General features: G+C 43.1%; 2 protein-coding genes across 2 annotated transcripts in view; both read right to left on the minus strand.

The window, feature by feature from the left end:
- The window catches only part of EIF4G1 (eukaryotic translation initiation factor 4 gamma 1), a 189,446-nt gene that overhangs the window by 40,900 nt on the left and 130,304 nt on the right, over positions 1-18,242 (minus strand).
- Positions 758-13,757, minus strand: LOC116513859. Its single transcript, XM_032225128.1, has 3 exons — positions 13,651-13,757; positions 9,966-10,055; positions 758-3,066 (listed from the first exon to the last, which is right to left on the minus strand). The coding sequence occupies exon 3, from the start codon at positions 3,038-3,040 to the stop codon at positions 1,919-1,921; it is 1,122 nt and encodes a 373-aa protein (XP_032081019.1). The 5' UTR covers positions 3,041-3,066; positions 9,966-10,055; positions 13,651-13,757; the 3' UTR covers positions 758-1,918.

Here is an 18,242-nt window from a genome sequence, read left to right on the forward strand (position 1 = left end):
CTCATTTGTATCCATTCGTACTGACCCATGGTCAGATGCATACACAATACTTTATTATTTTTTTTGGCCAGAAAACTAGCATTTACTTCCAGTTTCCAAGAAAAACTGGCCCAGTGAACAATTGGGGCTTTGCTTAATGACTGTTGCAAGGAAAAGGCCATAAAATCAGGTCAATCACCTGCTTTTACAACCTTCAGGACTTAACTGCCAGGCTCAATGGGCATAAGGAACTACCCTACAGTTGTGTAATTGAAAGTAAAGTTGGAAATTGGGATGCTCTTAAAGAGCTGATCTTCCTAGATCAGGGGGTCTCCAACCTTGGCAACTTTAAACCTGGCAGACTTCATCTCCCAGAATTCCCCAGCCATGTCCTAAACTCTGCAATCCTTGATTTGTTTACTTCTTTGGCATGTTAACCTCCATAATCCAATTAATAGTTAAGATTTAAAGATAGTTTTGGAATCTCAGGCTCAACAGTTCAGCCTTAGGGTTGAAATAGCGATGGCAACATCACTGCATATCAGCTAGCTGCTGGATTTTTCTTCCACGCGGTTTCCTGTAGTTAAAAGTTCATTTTCCAGTCATCCCATGATCTCTTGAGTAGAAAGGCATGGGATGAACCCCTGCCTTAATAATAAAAAAAATTAAATACTGTTAGCCATAATAGATAGTAAAAATAATAACAATTGAGGCATTTATGCCCTTATCTTCTCAATTCAGTTTCTGGTTGTGCTGTAAAGACCACAGGACCAAAATCCAGCATACATTGTTTTTATTTTCATTAACTAAAGCCCCAGAGAGCAAATAGGAGGAGCTGTTTTTTAATGTGTCCAAAAGAAAAACATCACAAGAGTTTACAAAAAGTCAGTTACGATCCCCCACATCACATTTTTAATTATATTTTTTTAAACACCCTTCAAAAACTCAAGTTGCAATTCCCTCAAAATATATATTTTTTCACTACAATTTTTTTTATATATATAAACTTCCTAAGCAAAGATGCACTTCCACCTGTACTGAAAGAGACCAAGTCAGCATATCTATCCCTCCTGCCTAAATGATAATCTAACTTTCTCTCGCTACCACTGGATCACAAGTCATTCTGGATACATAACCGAGAATGTGTGCGGTTTACAGCAGGAAAACAAAGAGTTTTGATTTATTTTTATCCATGTTTAAACACCCGCAGCCCTTAATTAATCGGGTTACTTTTCTTCCATGCAACTTCTGGCCTTTTGTTATCACACTGGATATTTCTTGGACAACGCAGGTTCCAGGAAACGCTGGCAACGGGTAGGATGAGGACAATTTAGCTCTGCTGTGGATTGAAACATTCAAGTATTCCATTTCTGGTCAAGTTACAGCATCTCAAGCAAAAGCTATTTTCATTTCCGAGGACGTCTCCATGGAAGAATACCTGGAAGTAGATCGAAAAATCTGACAGAAGCAAGTCCAGTATGTCTTGCTTTAAAAAAAAAAATCTACCTTTTGCCTGCTCAGGTAAAGCGAATAACCAATGATGTTCGTGATCTGTGGCAGGAGAAAAACTGGGGCTGCTCTAGATGTCGTTGGTCTGTTCTAATAGTAGGCTGAGGGCGCTTTACGTGTTCCCAAGAGGAAAGCAGCTTTCTAAAACGTTAACTGAAGGCAGAGAGAGAAAGAGAGAGGGAGGGAGGGCTATACTCTAGGCCAGTGTTGGCGAAATCTTTTTGGCACCGTGCCGAAATGGGAGCGCGTACACTGGGGGGCATTAGAAACCAGAAAAACAGTTCCCTGGCATGCATATGCACGCCGGGAAGCTGAGCTTCTAGTTTCCAGCATGCTCATGCACAGTATAAAGGAGAACGGGGATAACAGGTTGAAGGCACATCTTATGAAGAAAAGAGAAAGAAAATATCAGAAACTTCTTCCCACAGCTTCACTCTTCACTAGCCAAGAGAGCAGAAGGTCCGTTCTTCTCCAGGTAAGGGACCACAGCATCCGTGTAGAACTTCTCCAGTTTGGGGACTGTTTGCTTCCAGAATGCCGGGTCAAAATCCACCGGGGCAATTGCGGTTTCTTTGTTGGTGTGAACGACAAAATCCGTTTTCTTCAGGCCGGAGACTTTCATCTGACACTGGACTTGGGTATAATAGGGATGATTTTTCTTCAACGAGTAGGAATTGCTCTCATTTTCCAGGCAGAAGGTCTTGTCTTGGCAGGCTTCGGTCACCGTCTTATTTCTGTATTTATAGGGGCACTTCACCTCCAAGAGACTGAGGTCCTTGCCGGTACCCGCGTCTTGGACGATGCCATCGGGGCTGGCAGCCAGCCAGGGCTTGTCTTTGTCGACAATGATGCCGCATTCTTTCACCTTCACCGGTTTCTTTGCCGTGCTGGACTTGAGGGTTTCATAAGCTTCCACTGCCTTCTTCTCGTTGCGGACTCCCCAATTCATGGCTGGGGTCCGTGCCGCGGAGCGCGATCCCACCACCTCCTTCAGGTACGACTGAGGCACTTTCGAGCTGCGGCCGTTTGCAAACTTGCTGTTGGAGATCTTGGGCGCGATGGAGGCAGTGATGCGGTTCTCGCGCCACTTGTGCCATTCGGGGTTCCTCCACTGACCGCGGGTTTCCCTCTCGACCTCAGCCACTTTTTCAGGGGAGAGGGGCGCAGGCAGGCCCCTCGCTCTGCCTTGGGTTTTGCTCGCGGCATCGGAAGCAGCAGAAGGCTTGACTCCACCCGACACCGCAGAGCTCTTGACTGCTCCTCCATCGCTCTTCCTTGGCCCTCCGTGTTGGCCATCAGAAGCCATTGCAGACCTGGGCGGGCCACCCTCCCTTGCTCCTCTAGGCTTTGCGGAATAGGCCGCCGTCTCTGGACCTGATCCTCTGCTGCTTCTGCTCTTAGGAGCTGTAGCCGGAGCCGTTGGGTTTGCACCAGCCGCAGAGACAGTCCTGGAGGTGGCGGATGAGCGAGGCGTCCCCGGACCCGCCTTGGGGGCTGTAGCAGCTGGGCGGGGAGATGCAGCAGCGGTCGAGGTTTTCCGGGGCCTTCCCATTTTTCAAATTCTTGCTCTGCAAATATCTTGGGGGAGGGGAAAGAGAGAGAGAAGAGGAGAGTGAAGGCAGATGGAGGGACACCTAGGAAATCATTTTCTAATATTCCTGCTTTGCAAGTTGTTTGCATCTGCTGCCTTTTATTGCTCAATGGCTGAAAAGACCCCCCCCCCCAAGAAAATCATCCGCAGATAATCTTGGAAAGCACAGGAGGTCCTCGACTTACAACAGTGACCGTCCAAAGCCCTGAAAAAAGGAACTCATGACCACTTTTTTCAGTCACATTTCCAGCATCCCTGTGATCAAAATTCAGAGGCCTGGCAACTGGGTTCATGTTTATGACCGTCGCTGTGTCTCTGGGTCATGTGATGTTCCCCCTTTGCGACCTTCTGGCAAGCCGAGTCAATAGGGAAGCCAAATTCACTTAACAACCAGGTTACCAACTTATCAACTGCAGGGATTCACTTAACAACGGAGACATGGAAGGGCAACATTCACACAACAAATGTCTCACTTCTCAACAGAAAATGTTGGGCTGAATCGTGGTCAAGGACGACTTGCACAAGAGATGTAAATTTCAGAGCTTCCTCCTCACATGCTCTTTCCTTTGCTTCAGGGGGTGGGGGAGGTGGAGGAAAACCGACTGGCGATTGGTGTGTGTGGGGGGAAACTTTACTGTCCACCCTGCCCGCCAGAGACAAGACTTCAAGGGCAGCCAGCTAGGAGAGAATGCAGCTGTGCACCAAGGACAATCATTCCCAAAACATCTGGTTTGAACGTGACTGGACAAAAGTGAACTAAGGAGGGGCAGGATACCGGGGGGGGGGGGGGGGGTTGAGAGTCTCTTGGAAGGGGGTGGAAATTACACTTGGGAATTTGGCACCCCAAAAGTCAGATCTGGCTTTGTTTTACTGTACTTCTCTTGACCCAAAGGATTTTTTTTTTCCCAAGAGGCCACTGGACTTTCTGTTTTTTCTTTGAAGACCTTTCGCTTCTCATCCAAGAAGCTTCTTCAACTCCAATGATTCGCTCAACCACTGGGGCTAGAAAAGTCGTAAAATGGGGCAAAACTCCCTTAACAAATGTTTCACTTAGCAACGTAAAGCCTGGGCTCAACTGGGGTCGTAACCTGAGGACCACCTGTATTGCTTCTCTCCAACGACTGAATCCATTTTAGCATTTAGAATCCAATCTAACACAATGCAACTGAACTGTAAGGATCGGTCTTCAAGTTTGTCTCCCCTCCCCTCCCTCTTCCCCTTTACTTTTGATTTGCGTCTTTGTAAGTCTGCAAGTAAGCCTAATAGTAAAAAAAGGTTTCCCTCGCACAAATATGCTAGCCGTTCCCAACTCTAGGGGGCGGTGCTCATCTCCGTTTCAAAGCCGAAGAGCCAGCGCTGTCCAAAGACGTCTCTGTGGTCATGTGGTCGGCATGACGCAACGGGGAAGGCGTGCGGGACTCTGTTCCCTTCCCACCAAAGGTGGTTCCTATTTTTCTGCTTACATTTTTACATGCTTTCGAACTGCTAGGTTGGCAGAAGCTGGGACAAGTAATGGGAGCTCACTCCGTTATCTAAACCACTCTGGAAGCCTTTTTCAACCAACTTACAGCATTGTAAATGAGATTGTGTACATGCTGCCGATTGCACACATAAGCAAATTGGGAAAAGTTGGGCGCACCCCTCTGGTGCATGCATTTTCCTCTGAAAGCAGTGGAACCTTCAGCAATCTGCGAGGGAACACACACACACCCCTCAATTCTATGTGACTGCAAATAAAAGAACAGGCTGTGTTCACAAAAACGCACACTTTCCTGAACGTCGTTTGTCTCTAGCTTCTTCCAGAGAATTGCCTGCTTTATAACCGGTGTTTTATTCTCTGAATAGATGGACTACAACTCCCATTCAGAGTCCCAATGGCCCAATAATTGCAAATAATATAAATCCTTCGATTCCCTGCCACTCAAATCAGAACTGAAGAAGCTTTCTGATGAGAAGTGAGATAGATGGATGGATGGATGGATGGATGATAGATAGATAGAGATAGATAGATAAATTAGATAGATTAGATAAAATAGATAGATTAGACAGATAGATAGATTGGATGGATGGATGGATGGATGGATGGAGGAATGGATGGATGGAGGAATGGATGGATGGATGATAAGACAGATGATAGATAATAGAGTTTAGAGATAGATAGATGGATGGATGGATGGATGGATAGACAGATAGATGATAGATAATAGTAGAGTTTAGAGATAGATGATAGATAGATAGATAGATAGATAGATGATAGATAGATAGATAGATAGATAGATAGATAGATAGATAGATAGATAGATAGAACAAATGAACAGATAGAATTCTTTATTGGCCACGTGTGATTGGACACACAAGGAATTTGTCTGATGCATATGATTTCAAGTGTACATAAAGAAAAATAAAATAGAATACATTCATCAAGAATCATAAGATACAACACTTAGCGATAGTCATAGGTTACGAATAAGCAATCAAATTATACTAGGAAACAAATAAAATATAAAATTTAAAGATACAAGCAACATGGTTATAGTCATACATGAGAAGAGATAGGTAGTAGGAGAGAGATGGGATGTTCCAATCTGCCTTGGAAATATTGGTTGGAGAATTGCCTTAACAAAGCCCTTTTGGTCTCATTCTCTTTTACTCTCCAGGGCTTTAAAATCCCAAAGAGGCTTTAAGGGGCTGAGGATTAACTCCAGATAATGGGAACACAGCAGTTTTTTCCAAAAGTCTGCAGGGAGCTCATCAAAACAGGTCTATATTTCCAATATAGTTATTTACCAGGGACTAACTAGTTTTGCATCTCAAAAGAACAGTTCGAATAAGCCGAAGTTAACCAAGTACTGTTAACCAACTAGAGGACGCGGTGGCTCAACGGCTAAGACTGTTAACCAATTAGGGCACGCGGTGGCTTAGTGGCTAAGACGCCGAGTTTGTCGATCAGAAATGTCGGCAGTTCATCTGGTTCGAATCCCTAGCGCCGCATAACGGAGTGAGCTCCCATGACTTGTCCCAGCTTCTGCCAACCTAGCAGTTCGAAAGCATGTAAAAATGCAAGTAGAAAAATAGGAACCACCTTTGGTGGGAAGGTAACAGCGTTCCGTGCACCTTCGGCATTTAGTCATGCCGGCCACATGACTACGGAGACGTCTTCGGACAGCGCTGGCTCTTTGGCTTTGAAACGGAGATGAGTGCACTGCTCCTTAGAGTCGGGAACGACTAGCGCATATGTGCGAGGGGAACCTTTACCTTAACCAAGTGCAGTTAGTCCTTGACTTACAACCGTCATGGGACGTGTCTGTCATGATCATAAGTCATAATGGTCATAATACAAGTTACCCCCCCCAAAGTTGATCCAATTCAACGACCTGTTTGGCAACCATTGTTAAGCGAACCAAATGTTTGTTAGGGGCCAGTTTTGCCAAAAACTGGAAGGAAATGTCAGGATTTAGCAAAAAAAAATATTGTACAACTATAAATGCAGTCATGTTACCAGGGGGGGGTTGGAAGGGGAAGACAGGAAAGAGGCAGCTGTCAGAACTACATTGTAAGAATTCCCAGGGGGGTCCATTTTCAAACAGTTGCTAAGTAGCTTGTATGGCTGGTTCTCGACTTACGACCACATTTGAGCCCCAAGATTTCTGTGGCTAAATAAAACATTTGTGAAGTGAGCTTTGCCCAGTTTTGCAACCTTTCTTGCCACAGTTATTAAGTGAATTACTGCAGTTTGTTTCGTAAGTAAGTTGAGACTGTACTGGTCAGTTTGCAAAAGTTGATCATGTGACCTCAGGGCACTGTGACCGTCATAAATATGAACCACTTGCCAAGCATCCAAATTTTGATCACGTGACTGGGGGGGGGGGCGGGAAGGCTGCAACACTCGTAAGCCTATTTTTTCAGTGCGGTTGTAACTTCAGATGGTTGTTAAACAAACTACTGGTAGTCCTTGACTTACAACATTTCGTTCCGTGACCGTTGGAAGTTACACCGGCACTGAAAAAAGTGACTTATGACCGTTTTTCACAGTTACAACCTTTGCAGCAGCCCCATGATCATGTGATCAAAATTCAGCGGCTTAGCAACTGTTTCACACTTATGACCGTTGCTGTGCCCTGGGGGGGGGTCACGTAATGCCCTTTTGCGACCTTCTGATAAGCAAAGTCAACGGGGAAGCCAAGTTCACTTAACAACCGGGTTACTCATTTAACAACCGCCGTGATTCACTTAACCACTGTGGCAAGAAAAGTCATTAACATGGGGCAAAGCTCACTTCACAAATGTCTCACTTAGCAACCTAAATTTTCGGCTCAATTGTGGCCCTAAGTCGAGGACTACCTCTGCTATGCCATAAATCAAGTCTCCAAACTGTTCTTGGGGGGGTTGCATTCCAATATCTCAGGGGCTGCCACAAAGAAGAGGGAGTCAAACTATTCTCCAAGGCACCTGAGGGCAGAACAAGAAGCAATGGGTGGAAACTAATCAAGGAGGGAAGCAACTTAGAACTGAGGAGAAATTTCCTGACAGTGAGAACAATTGATCAGTGGAACAGCTTCCCTCCAGAAGTTGTAAATGCTCCAACCTTGGAAGTCTTTAAGAAGATGTTGGATAGCCATTTGTCTGAAACGGTATAGGATTTCCTGCCTAGACAGGGGGTTGGACTAGAAGACCTCCAAGGTCCCTTCCAACTCTGCTATTGTATTCTATTGCATTATACGCTTGTAGCAAAAACGGAACCCAATGGCGCTGAAGCTTCCTGTGATCTGGGAGGAGGAGAATCTTCCCTGAATCTAATCACAGTACAAATTGCATCTAACAAGATTTAAGGAGGTGAAGCAATTGGCTTTGGCCTTGAGGGTCTCAGCGAGTACATTCATGCAATACTTTTACTTATTGCAAAAACTCCTCGCACAACTCCCAAGATCTATAAACTAACCAGATGTCAGGTCTCACTCTTTCTGTTGGAAAGCGGGACGGGTGGGAGGGAAACTCGCTAGCATTTTTCCATTGCTTTCCGCTGTAACCGCTTGGGAATTAGGGAGGCGGGAGCAGACTCCCTTCTCAGCCGCTTCCAAGGTCATCGTGCCCCGAGACTGAGCTGTTATCTGCCTAGCGCCTCAGTGTTCTCAAAACATCCTTGCTGTGCGGTTGGGGGGGGGGAGAGATTGCGTTTTGGGGAAACGGGAAGAATTGCTAAAAGTTCTTTCGATTCAACTCAGTGGAATCCAGAGTGTCGTTTTCCTGTGGGACCAGCTGCTGTGGTAGTGTCCTTACACTCTGAGCTTGCTTGTTTTCTTACAGGCATTTCGTTACCCAACTAGGTAACATCACCAGTGCTAGTTTAAGGAGTGCTGTTTCATCCCAAAAGGTCTCAGCATTCCTTACTACCAGCACTGATGATGCTACTGTTGGAAGAAACGTCCTTCTGGGTTCAGTTCCAAGTGGGGGAAAAGACACTGGAAACATGGAGGCTGCTTGGAAAGATGGTTTAATGGTGGACAGGGTCACATGGCTTGAGCTCCTGAACAGAAAAGGATGATCACATGCTTCCAGATGTTGGGTGAAGAAGAAAAAGAACGGAAAAACAGGGCTTGCTGAGATTTCCTGAGTTTTTTATACTCTGTTCGGCCCCACCTTTCAATTTCCTGTTCCTGTGTAAGAAATGTATTCTGATTGGTTGTCAGATTCCCAGGGGCTTAGTCTTAACTAAGTGTGTCTGTCTTTTTAAGTCCCAAGCTTAGTTGAGCATTGCTTCTTCCCAGGTGCCCTGTGGTGAGATGGGTAAAGGGCTAATCCTATCATGCCTTAATCCCATCACCCTGGAGCTGAAGGGGGAGATCTTTGTTATGTAGAATAGACCGGCTCAGTCATTTGAATGGCCCATTGAGAAAGGTGGGGGTCTATTAAGAGTGAGTCTGCTTCCTGCCTAAAACATGTTTCTCCATTTCTGGTCCAGGGAAATATTCTGCCTTTTCTGTATTTCCCAGGATATTTCATTTTTCTGGGGCAGAATATTATATTTCCCTGGACCAGAAATGGAGAAACGTGTTTTTAGGCAGGAAACAGACTCACTCTTAATAGCCCCCACCTTGGTCAATGGGCCATTAAAAAAAAAACACAACCGAGGTAGTCTACTCTACATAACAAAGGTAGGATTAGCCTTCTACAGCAGCTCACCACAGGACACCTGGGAAGAAGCAATGCTCAACCAAACTTGGATTCAAAACACAGCCTACAGAGTTGCCCCTGCATGGCCCCATGGGAGTCTGACAACCAATCCAAATACATTTCTTACACAGGAACAGGAAACAGAGAGGTGGCGCCAGAGAGTATAAAAAACTCAGACACTCTCAGCAAGCCCCTTTTCTTTCCTTTCTTCTTCACCTCTGGAAACGTGTGGTTCCCCCTTTTCTGTTCAGGATCTCAAGCGATGTGGCCCTGTCCACCATTAAACCATCTTTCCAAGCAGCCTCTATGTTTCCAGTGTCTTTTCCCCCACTTGGAACTGAACCCAGAAGGACATTTCTTCCAATAATTCAACATACAAAAAACTTATATAGTCTTCCAACATTGAACATTTGATAAACTTTGTGGGAAGGCGGAAAAAGGTAAAAATACAGCTTTATCGTGGTTTTAAAGCTTTATAGTAGCTAAAAATTCAATGTATGGCTATCTATATATACAGTACCTTTTTCGTAGTTCATGTAAAAAACAAAATTAAGATATTAATACAAAAATATATGATTATGAAGAAAGCATGCTTCTGTATCCAACTATCCACATTGCTTACTCCACAGTTGCCTACCTGTTTTCTAAATAGCTGTGAGAGGGAATGCAGCTTCAATTTTTAAACTTCTTTTTTCTGCATTGCAAAGAGACTTACCTTTTTTTAATTCACAAAGCACAACCACAGCCTTCGTCCCTTAGAGAGCCGACTCCCTTTGAAGTTTCTTCCCAAGTTCGACACAAGCAGCTAGGAGGACACAAACAACACAAACTTTTCAACTTTTCTTTCTCTTCATTGCAAAGGCTTACCTTTTCTTGATTCACAAAGTACAACCATAGGCTCTGCCACTTAAAAATGCCCAACCGAAGTCTAACTTCCAAAATCCCAATTTACCGTTTGTTCTTGGTTAATGTAATTAGATCCAGCTGCAGAACAGCTGCTGGTTGAGATGTGAGGAGGAGCAAAACTAAACATGAAAACAAGGCAGGGATTGGGCGACAACACACAAGGCTAAAAAGGCATGTCTGGGCATAACACACTGCACTCTCTCCATGCAGTGGATCTTCTATTCCCCAAGAAAAAAATCTGTTTTATACTGTAGGAAGTTTTCCCCCAGCCCTCTCCCAGAAAAATGAAATATCCTAGGAAATATTGAAAAAGCAGAATATTTCTCTGGATGTGAAAAGGAAGACACATGTTTTAAAAGACAGAATAGCTGCCTGTAGCTTCCTGCCCATCCCCACTTTGTCAATGGGCCATTAAGAAGGCCAAGCTAGCCCCTTTACATAATAAAGAGGTCTCCACTTCAGCTCCAGGGGATGGGATTAAGGCATGATAATATTGGCACTTTACCCAACTCCCCACATGGCATCTGAGATATATATATATATATCACAGCTCGCTGACTTTGTTTGCACCGCTCAGAGTAGCGGTTTTCTAGGTAGAGTTTTTCTCTCGCGCTTCACTACTACGAGGCGGAATTGTTGGGATAGTAGGCTAATGCAGATTTATATATTTTCTCTCTTTTGGATGGGAACTAGTGGTCGCTCTGGTTTTAATATTGCAATTATATGGGGGAGTGTTTGGGAGGTCGCACCAGTTTTAATAGTGCAAATTATATATGTGTGTTTGCATATAGATATATAGAGATTGCTATATAGAGATTGCTATATAGATAGGTAGAGATTGCTATATAGTTAAATATTGCTATATAGTTAGGTATAAATATAGTTAGGTATAAATATATAAATATATATATATATATATATATATATATATATATATATATATATATTTATCAGCACAAATGCAACATATATATATGTTATATGCATATATATATATGCATCTATACTAGTCTCCCTTTATTTATTTATCAGCACAAACATAACATATATATATATATATATATATATATATAGATAGATAGATAGATAGATAGATAGATAGATAGATAGATAGATATGCATACATATGCATGTGTCTGAAGCCTGTAAAAAAGTTTGAAAGGAGGCATGCACAATGCCCACCTCCTTTTTCTCCAGGGTGTAGCTGCTCCCTCCCCAACATGCAACACCTCCAGAACAAGTTCATACCTTCCTCCTCTTCCTATCTTCACCTATCCTAGCTTGTTCTCCGGATCAGGATCAGTGTTTCCCAACGCAGGGCCCATGCCCCACAGGGGGACAATTTGACTTTTTAATTGGGGGCAATGTGAACCTTGTTTAAATCAAGTTAATGGTCTTTTAGGCTTCCTCCGTGTGAGTACAGTTCACTTTAAGAATTCTTAAGTAAGTAAGAATTATATGGGGGAGGGGGGATCAGGATTTTAAAGATGCTTAGGTGGACAATGGCCAAAAAAGATTGGGAACCACTGCTCCAGATGTAATGAATTGAGTTGCTGCCGGTGGGCCAACTGCTTCTTTCTTTTCAAGGCGGAAACCTCAACAGCCGGGAGGGCTCTCCTTATAAAAGGCCCACCGGAAAGGAAGAAGCCCTCCCTCCCAACCTCCAATTTGATTTCTCCCACCTGTTTCTCCCTCCATTGCCTACCTGGGCAGATCCTTTCACCTATCCGGGCAACTGCTTGCGTTTTCTCAGATGCATTGCAAAAAACACACCCGGAAACTATATTTGCAGTCCCTGAACATCGTATTTTAATTATTCCAAAGTAAGCACCATTATTTTCTCCCTTTCTTTTGGATGGGAACTAGCAGTCGCTCTAGTTTTAATATTGAGTTTTTATATATACATACATAGATATATATGCACACACACATCCATACATATACACATATACCAACCTCTCTATATAGCAAACTATATAGCAATACCTAACTATATAGCAATATTTAACTATATAGCAATATCTACCTATCGATATAGCAATCTCTATATAGCAATATCTATATATCTATATGCATACAAACACACATATATAATTTGTGTTGGTATCCATCCGGGTGTGTGTGTGTGCAGGGCGGGTTTTGCCTGCCTGAAACACACACACACACACCCACAGGGATGGAGAAACATCCTACCAGAAACATCTTTCCTGCCTAAACGGTCAGGACTCATTATGCAGACTCATGAACTATGTGAGCCAGCTCCTCCCAAACCTGCCCCTTCTCCCCCCTATGCCATGCAGCTTGTAACTTTCGATTCCCCGTCTCCTCTCCCTCTGCTAGGTTGTAACTTTCTATTCCCCCTTTGCCCCCCCCTTTGCCATGATGTGATTTTCTATTGGTTTATTTGTAGAATGCTGTGAACTTTTCATTAGTTTACTTGTATCATGTGTGATGCCTTCTGACACGCTTCTTTTGATGAGGCTGTAACTAACTTTTCTAATAAGAGACCTTCGATGTTCATTCGAAGCTCGCTCATCCCGAGGAATTCTGCCTGGTGTTTTCCTTTCAATTCGGCCAAAGACACCTGAGCTGCCCTCCAGTGTGGCAACAACGCCGCAATACACATATATCTATCAACCTCTATATATAGCACTCTATATAGCAATACCTAACTATATAGCAATATTTAACTATATAGCAATCTCTACCTATCGATATAGCAATACCTAACTATATAGCAGTATTTAACTATATAGCAATCTCTACCTATCTATATAGCAATGTCTATATAGCAATCTCTATATATCTATATGCATACAAACACACATATATAATTTGCACTATTAAAACTGGTGCGACCTCCCAAACACTCCCCCATATAATTGCAATATTAAAACCAGAGCGACCACTAGTTCCCATCCAAAAGAGAGAAAATATATAAATCTGCATTAGCCTAATATCCCAACAATTCCGCCTCGTAGTAGTGAAGCGCGAGAGAAAAACTCTACCTAGAAAACCGCTACTCTGAGCGGTGCAAACAAAGCCAGCGAGCTGTGATCTCCCACAAGCCAGGATTTAAACCATCCAAGTTCGGCGCAAGGCGTGACCTGCTTCCATGCAGAGTTTATTTAGCCAGCCCAGGCTTTCCCCTAGAGCGGGGAGGGGGTGGGGGGGGGCTCAATTACCCCCGCTAGCATTCTCATGCCTTTATCCCCAAAGGACACTAAAAGAGCAATTTTTCCCCCCACGGAGCACTTAATCCGAATTATCCGCCCATCCCCAAAAGGCGGTGGAAATATCCCAAAATGCAGAAATAATTATATAAATTGATATGATATCTAAAAGTATATCAGTGATATCAATTTCACTTTCTTGGCTTCTTAAGCAATGGGCGCAGATTCGCAGTCCTCGCCCAACAAACACTGCAAAGATGCGCAATTAATGGCCGGCGGCGGGCAAAAGAAAAAGCGAAATTCGCTCCGGGACAAACTTACCAGCCAGCTCCGGAGCAGAGGGAAGAAATGCGAAGTTCGCGCACGCGCAACCCGCGCCCTGGGGGGGGGGAGGAAAAAAAAGGGAATCCCCGCAGGCCACGCCCACAACGGCGAACAGAGCTGCGCCTGCGCCGTTCGGAGCGGGCACGTGCTCGACCCCTCCTCTCACGAAGAGTGATGGCCGTTATTTTACCAGAGCGGGAAGAAAAAGACGCCTGCTGAGGAGAATTTTTTTTTCTTTAAACAAAACAAAACAAAACAACAAACCACCACACAAACGAAAATAATAATGATTCGGCTGATAAAAGCGGTATTGAGGAAAAGGGCAAATAGAAAGTCCAAACCACCCAAGAGGGTGAAAAGGGGCCTTCCAGATAGTTAGGAACTACACAGCCTATGGTTCCCCAGCCAGAGAGCGCCGTGGAGGGTGGTCGTATTATTGGCCACGTGGTCTTAGGACATCGTTGTTGTAGTAGTTTTTTGTCAGGTAAGGTATGACTGACTGGTTGGCTTCAAGATAAGGAAAATAGGTTTTCAATGGGGACCCAATGTTTTTTTTTTCCCCCTTAAGGGATTTCAAAAGTACTTTTTCAAAAGGCAACCACTGTGGGGGATTTTTCCTGGAGGAAGAAGAATATCGGTGAACCAAAACAACCATTTCACAAGCGCAATGCACAACATAGATCAGACCCATCAGGACAAAATTCAGCGGACCATCTCCATTTGAAAGATTAAAGTTGTTCTTTTGAAGACAGCAAAGTTCACATTTTCGATAGAAAGCATCATTGGTTTGAAAGAGGAGCAAAAAAGACCACTTATGTTGACATTGAGCAGCCCTCTCTCACCCAACAGAGGGGGAGGGATAAATACCACCTATGGTATCTCCAGTCTACAAATCATGCAGCAGTTCCAAGAAAATTCCACAACCAATTGTACTCTTAATTCAGATGAGTCTGAAAGCAGAGATAAAGCACTTAGCCCTAGCAATAGCACTTAGATTTATATACCGCTTCACAGTGCTTTACAGCCCTCTCTAAGCGTTTTATAGAGTCAGCATATTGCCCCCAACAATCTGGGTCCTCATTTTACCGACCTTGGAAGGATGTAAGTCTGAGTTAAACCATGACCGGTGAGAATTGAACTGCTGGCAGCTGGCAGTTTAAATTAGCCTGCAGTATTGCATTCTAACCACTGCGGCCACAGCTCATAAACCCCCAAGTGGTCTCAACAGGAAGGGTGCTAATGGACCAGATGACTGCAAAGAAATACAATCCTTCCATCCTACCCACAAGTCCAACATCCAGGCAGAACCCTATCCTTCTATCCCCTCACCATCCAGTCAAAACTGTCACTACCTAGTTTTCCATCCGTCTACGCCACCACCACCATCACAACTGATGAAACTTCTTGGATGAGAAACATTTTTTCTTCCTCCTCAAAACCCAGTACAGTTTGCTTTTTGAAATAACACTTTCAAGACAACTCTGAATTGGATGACTGAGACTCTCAATAGACATTTCCCTTGAGGGATCTTGAACTGCTGCTGACATGTTTGGCAGTTGTGCAAAAAGCTTTTCGCAGGCCCTCTTTAACAATTCCATATGCTATATTTTTTTCATTTAAAAAACAGGACCATGGTTGACTAGACAGGAAATTTCAGGTGTTGCAATTTGTACGGTGTCTCTGAATTGATAAATAGCGCTTGTTTTAGAATAGCTGTGTTTGGAATGGATAACTGATTTTTAAAACATTATTTGTCCAACCCCTGGTAAAAGCACCTTTTTGTTGTGCACAACTTGCACATTTGCTTGCAGTAATTCTGATATAAATCTCAAGTAGGGTTGTAATTCACTGTTTGAGTATGCTTCTATCCAAATCTAGTTTTTCACAGTGGGCAATAATATATTCAAGAAACAGACATTGATTCATAGAAAACAGGTTTCCGTGGTATGTTGGAATGATTTTGGGAGATAGGAGGAAGACCCCCAGATTAGGCAGATAAGACAATACTCAAGACAAAAGGCAGCGAAGGATGCAAAAGGAATGGGTGAGAAGTATGGCAAACATCTCAGAAGGGACCTTCTTAGGGGAGTGGGATTGTAAAGGTGAAAGGGCAGAAATGCTCTATCAATCTTGCAAACTTGTTAATATAATTTTACAATATTGTTAGAGCATTTCTGAGTTTGCTTCTTCTCTATACCACCTCACAGAGCTAACTATAATACAGCTATATATACAGCTTTGATGTTTCTCAGATCAACTTTGAAGAATACCCCCACTCACCTAAGAATCTCACCAAAAGGTTTTATTTACTTTTAAATCCAAAACTTAATACAACTTTTTTCACAGGGTGGGATCTTGGGACAAGCAGAATAAAACAACCAGAAACAAATGGCATTGCAACTTTTGGACATGAAGGACCCATGTTATCCAATATGCCTCTTGATGGTGAAAGAAGCTTCTGTCCTTCGTGCCTGGATCATCGCATAAGACCACAGGTACAACTCAAATGCAAAAGAGAACTGTGGTCAATAGAGCTTTTCATTTTTTTCTTATTCATCTAATTGGTACAGTAGCCTATCACAAGAGGAAGTGACTCTCAAGAATGTACAATAAAATATATGAAATCATTATCATCAACAAATATTAAACATTTTAAAAAACTTGAAACATAGTTAGAAAGGAATAATGGATATTTAAACTGCTGTTATAACATGGGACAGTCTTAGAGATTTGTCAGTTGAGAACTCTGTGTGTGTATGTATATACTATATGTGTCTATACAGATAGTCCTCAAATTATGACAATGGAGCCCAAATTTTATCTTGCTAAACAAGACGGTTCCTAAGTGGGTTTTTCCCTATTTTATGAAATTTCTTCCCACATTTCATAAGTGAGCCACTGTAGTTCTTAAAACACTAACATGGTTGTTAAATGAATCTGGCTTCCTAATTTACTTTGCTTGCAAGAAGGCCACAAAAGGTGATCACGTGAACCCAGGACACTATCATAAATATGAGTCAGTTCATGGAGATGATAATCAGTGTAAACAAGTCATTTTTTTCATTACCTCTGTAAATTACAATGGTCCCCTAAATGAATAGTTGTAATTCAGGAGATACTACAATATATATGTACAGTATATGTGAAATACAGAAACAGATTTTAAAAAAATTTAAATCCAAAAAGAAAAAGGATGGAGTTTTTGGCAGAGCACGAGAGGCACAGCCCCAGAGTTGCGGTGAGTGCAGTAGAAACAGGCTGAGTAGCTGCAACAGTAGTAGACAAAGGAGGAAGGATGAGCCTGAGAGAATGCAAGGAAAATGAGTAGTGCTATATGTTGTTTAAAGGCAATAGCAAGCAGCCTTAGCACCATCTTCAGCATGGGTGTCAAACTCGCCATGTCACATTGCTATCACATGACATTTTACAACATTTTCTCCGTTCGTGGCACTAAGGTGGGTGTGGCCTGTGTATGTCACATCCAGCCCACGGGCCACGAGTTTGACATCCCTAATGTACAGGCATATGTGATAACTTCTCTGGACACCATTCCAGGGGTGGTATTCAACTGGTTAGGACCTATTCAAGTGAACTAGTAGTGGCGATTAGAATTGGCTCACTGAACTGGTAAATATCACCTCTGACTGGGCACCACCCATGCCAGCCCAGTTGCCCGGTAGCCGCTTGCCCATTCTGGCCGCTCACCTAAGAATCTCACCAAAAGGTTTTATTTACTCTTAAATCCAAAACTTGACTTAAGACCTTTTTATTTTCCATTTTTTTCATTTTCATACACTCACATATATACTGTGCATAGCCGGGGCCATACAACATTACACAATAATCACAGCAATTCCTCTTGTCAACAATACCCCCCAAAATAGAAACCCAATATACCTCTTCCACTCTCCATACACCTCTTTCTTCCACCCCCCTCCAACTTTCTATCTTCCCTCCATCATTCCCCTTTACCCTACTTCCCCTCCCCCTCTACCACTCCTCTCTCCCGATCCACTCCCTCCCTTCCTTCTCACCCTCCCTCCCATCCTCTCTCCCGCCCTCTCTACCCATCTTTCTTTTATCCCACTCCTCCTCCCCTTGGTGTACTTCCACTATATGTCAATGTGCTCAACTTGTCCTATTTTTACAGAGAAATTAAACTATACACGTGAAGTCGCATTACATTGAAATCTAACACATAGTATATATATCCCTCCCTCCCCCCACCCTCCCCCCCAACACCCCACCTCCCCCCCCCCGACTTCCCAGAGCCCGTACACAGTATAGATTTTTAACAAACAGTCTAAAATATATTGAGAAAAAAGAAATAAAAAAGGGGTTAATAACATCTCTACATTGATCTTAGCTTCTTCCTGCTACACTAACTTTGAACAGTTTAAATCATTCCTGATCTTAAGCATAGGCTATCTGGAATTTCTTAGTCCCATATTTGTTTTGTATATAGTCAATCCATTTTTTCCAGTCTCGTTTATATCATTCATTTGAATGATCTTTAAGATATGCCAATATTTTAGCCATCTCGGCTAAATTTGTAACTTTCAATGTCCATTCTTGAGTTGTAGGCAAGT

The sequence above is a fragment of the Thamnophis elegans genome, chromosome 10 (assembly GCF_009769535.1).
Source record: "Thamnophis elegans isolate rThaEle1 chromosome 10, rThaEle1.pri, whole genome shotgun sequence".
NCBI classification, from domain to species: Eukaryota; Metazoa; Chordata; class Lepidosauria; order Squamata; family Colubridae; genus Thamnophis; species Thamnophis elegans.

Bases quoted from the DNA above. Each gene is read 5' to 3' on its own strand.
- LOC116513859 (XM_032225128.1), bottom strand. From the start codon at position 3,040: ATGGGAAGGCCCCGGAAAACCTCGACCGCTGCTGCATCTCCCCGCCCA.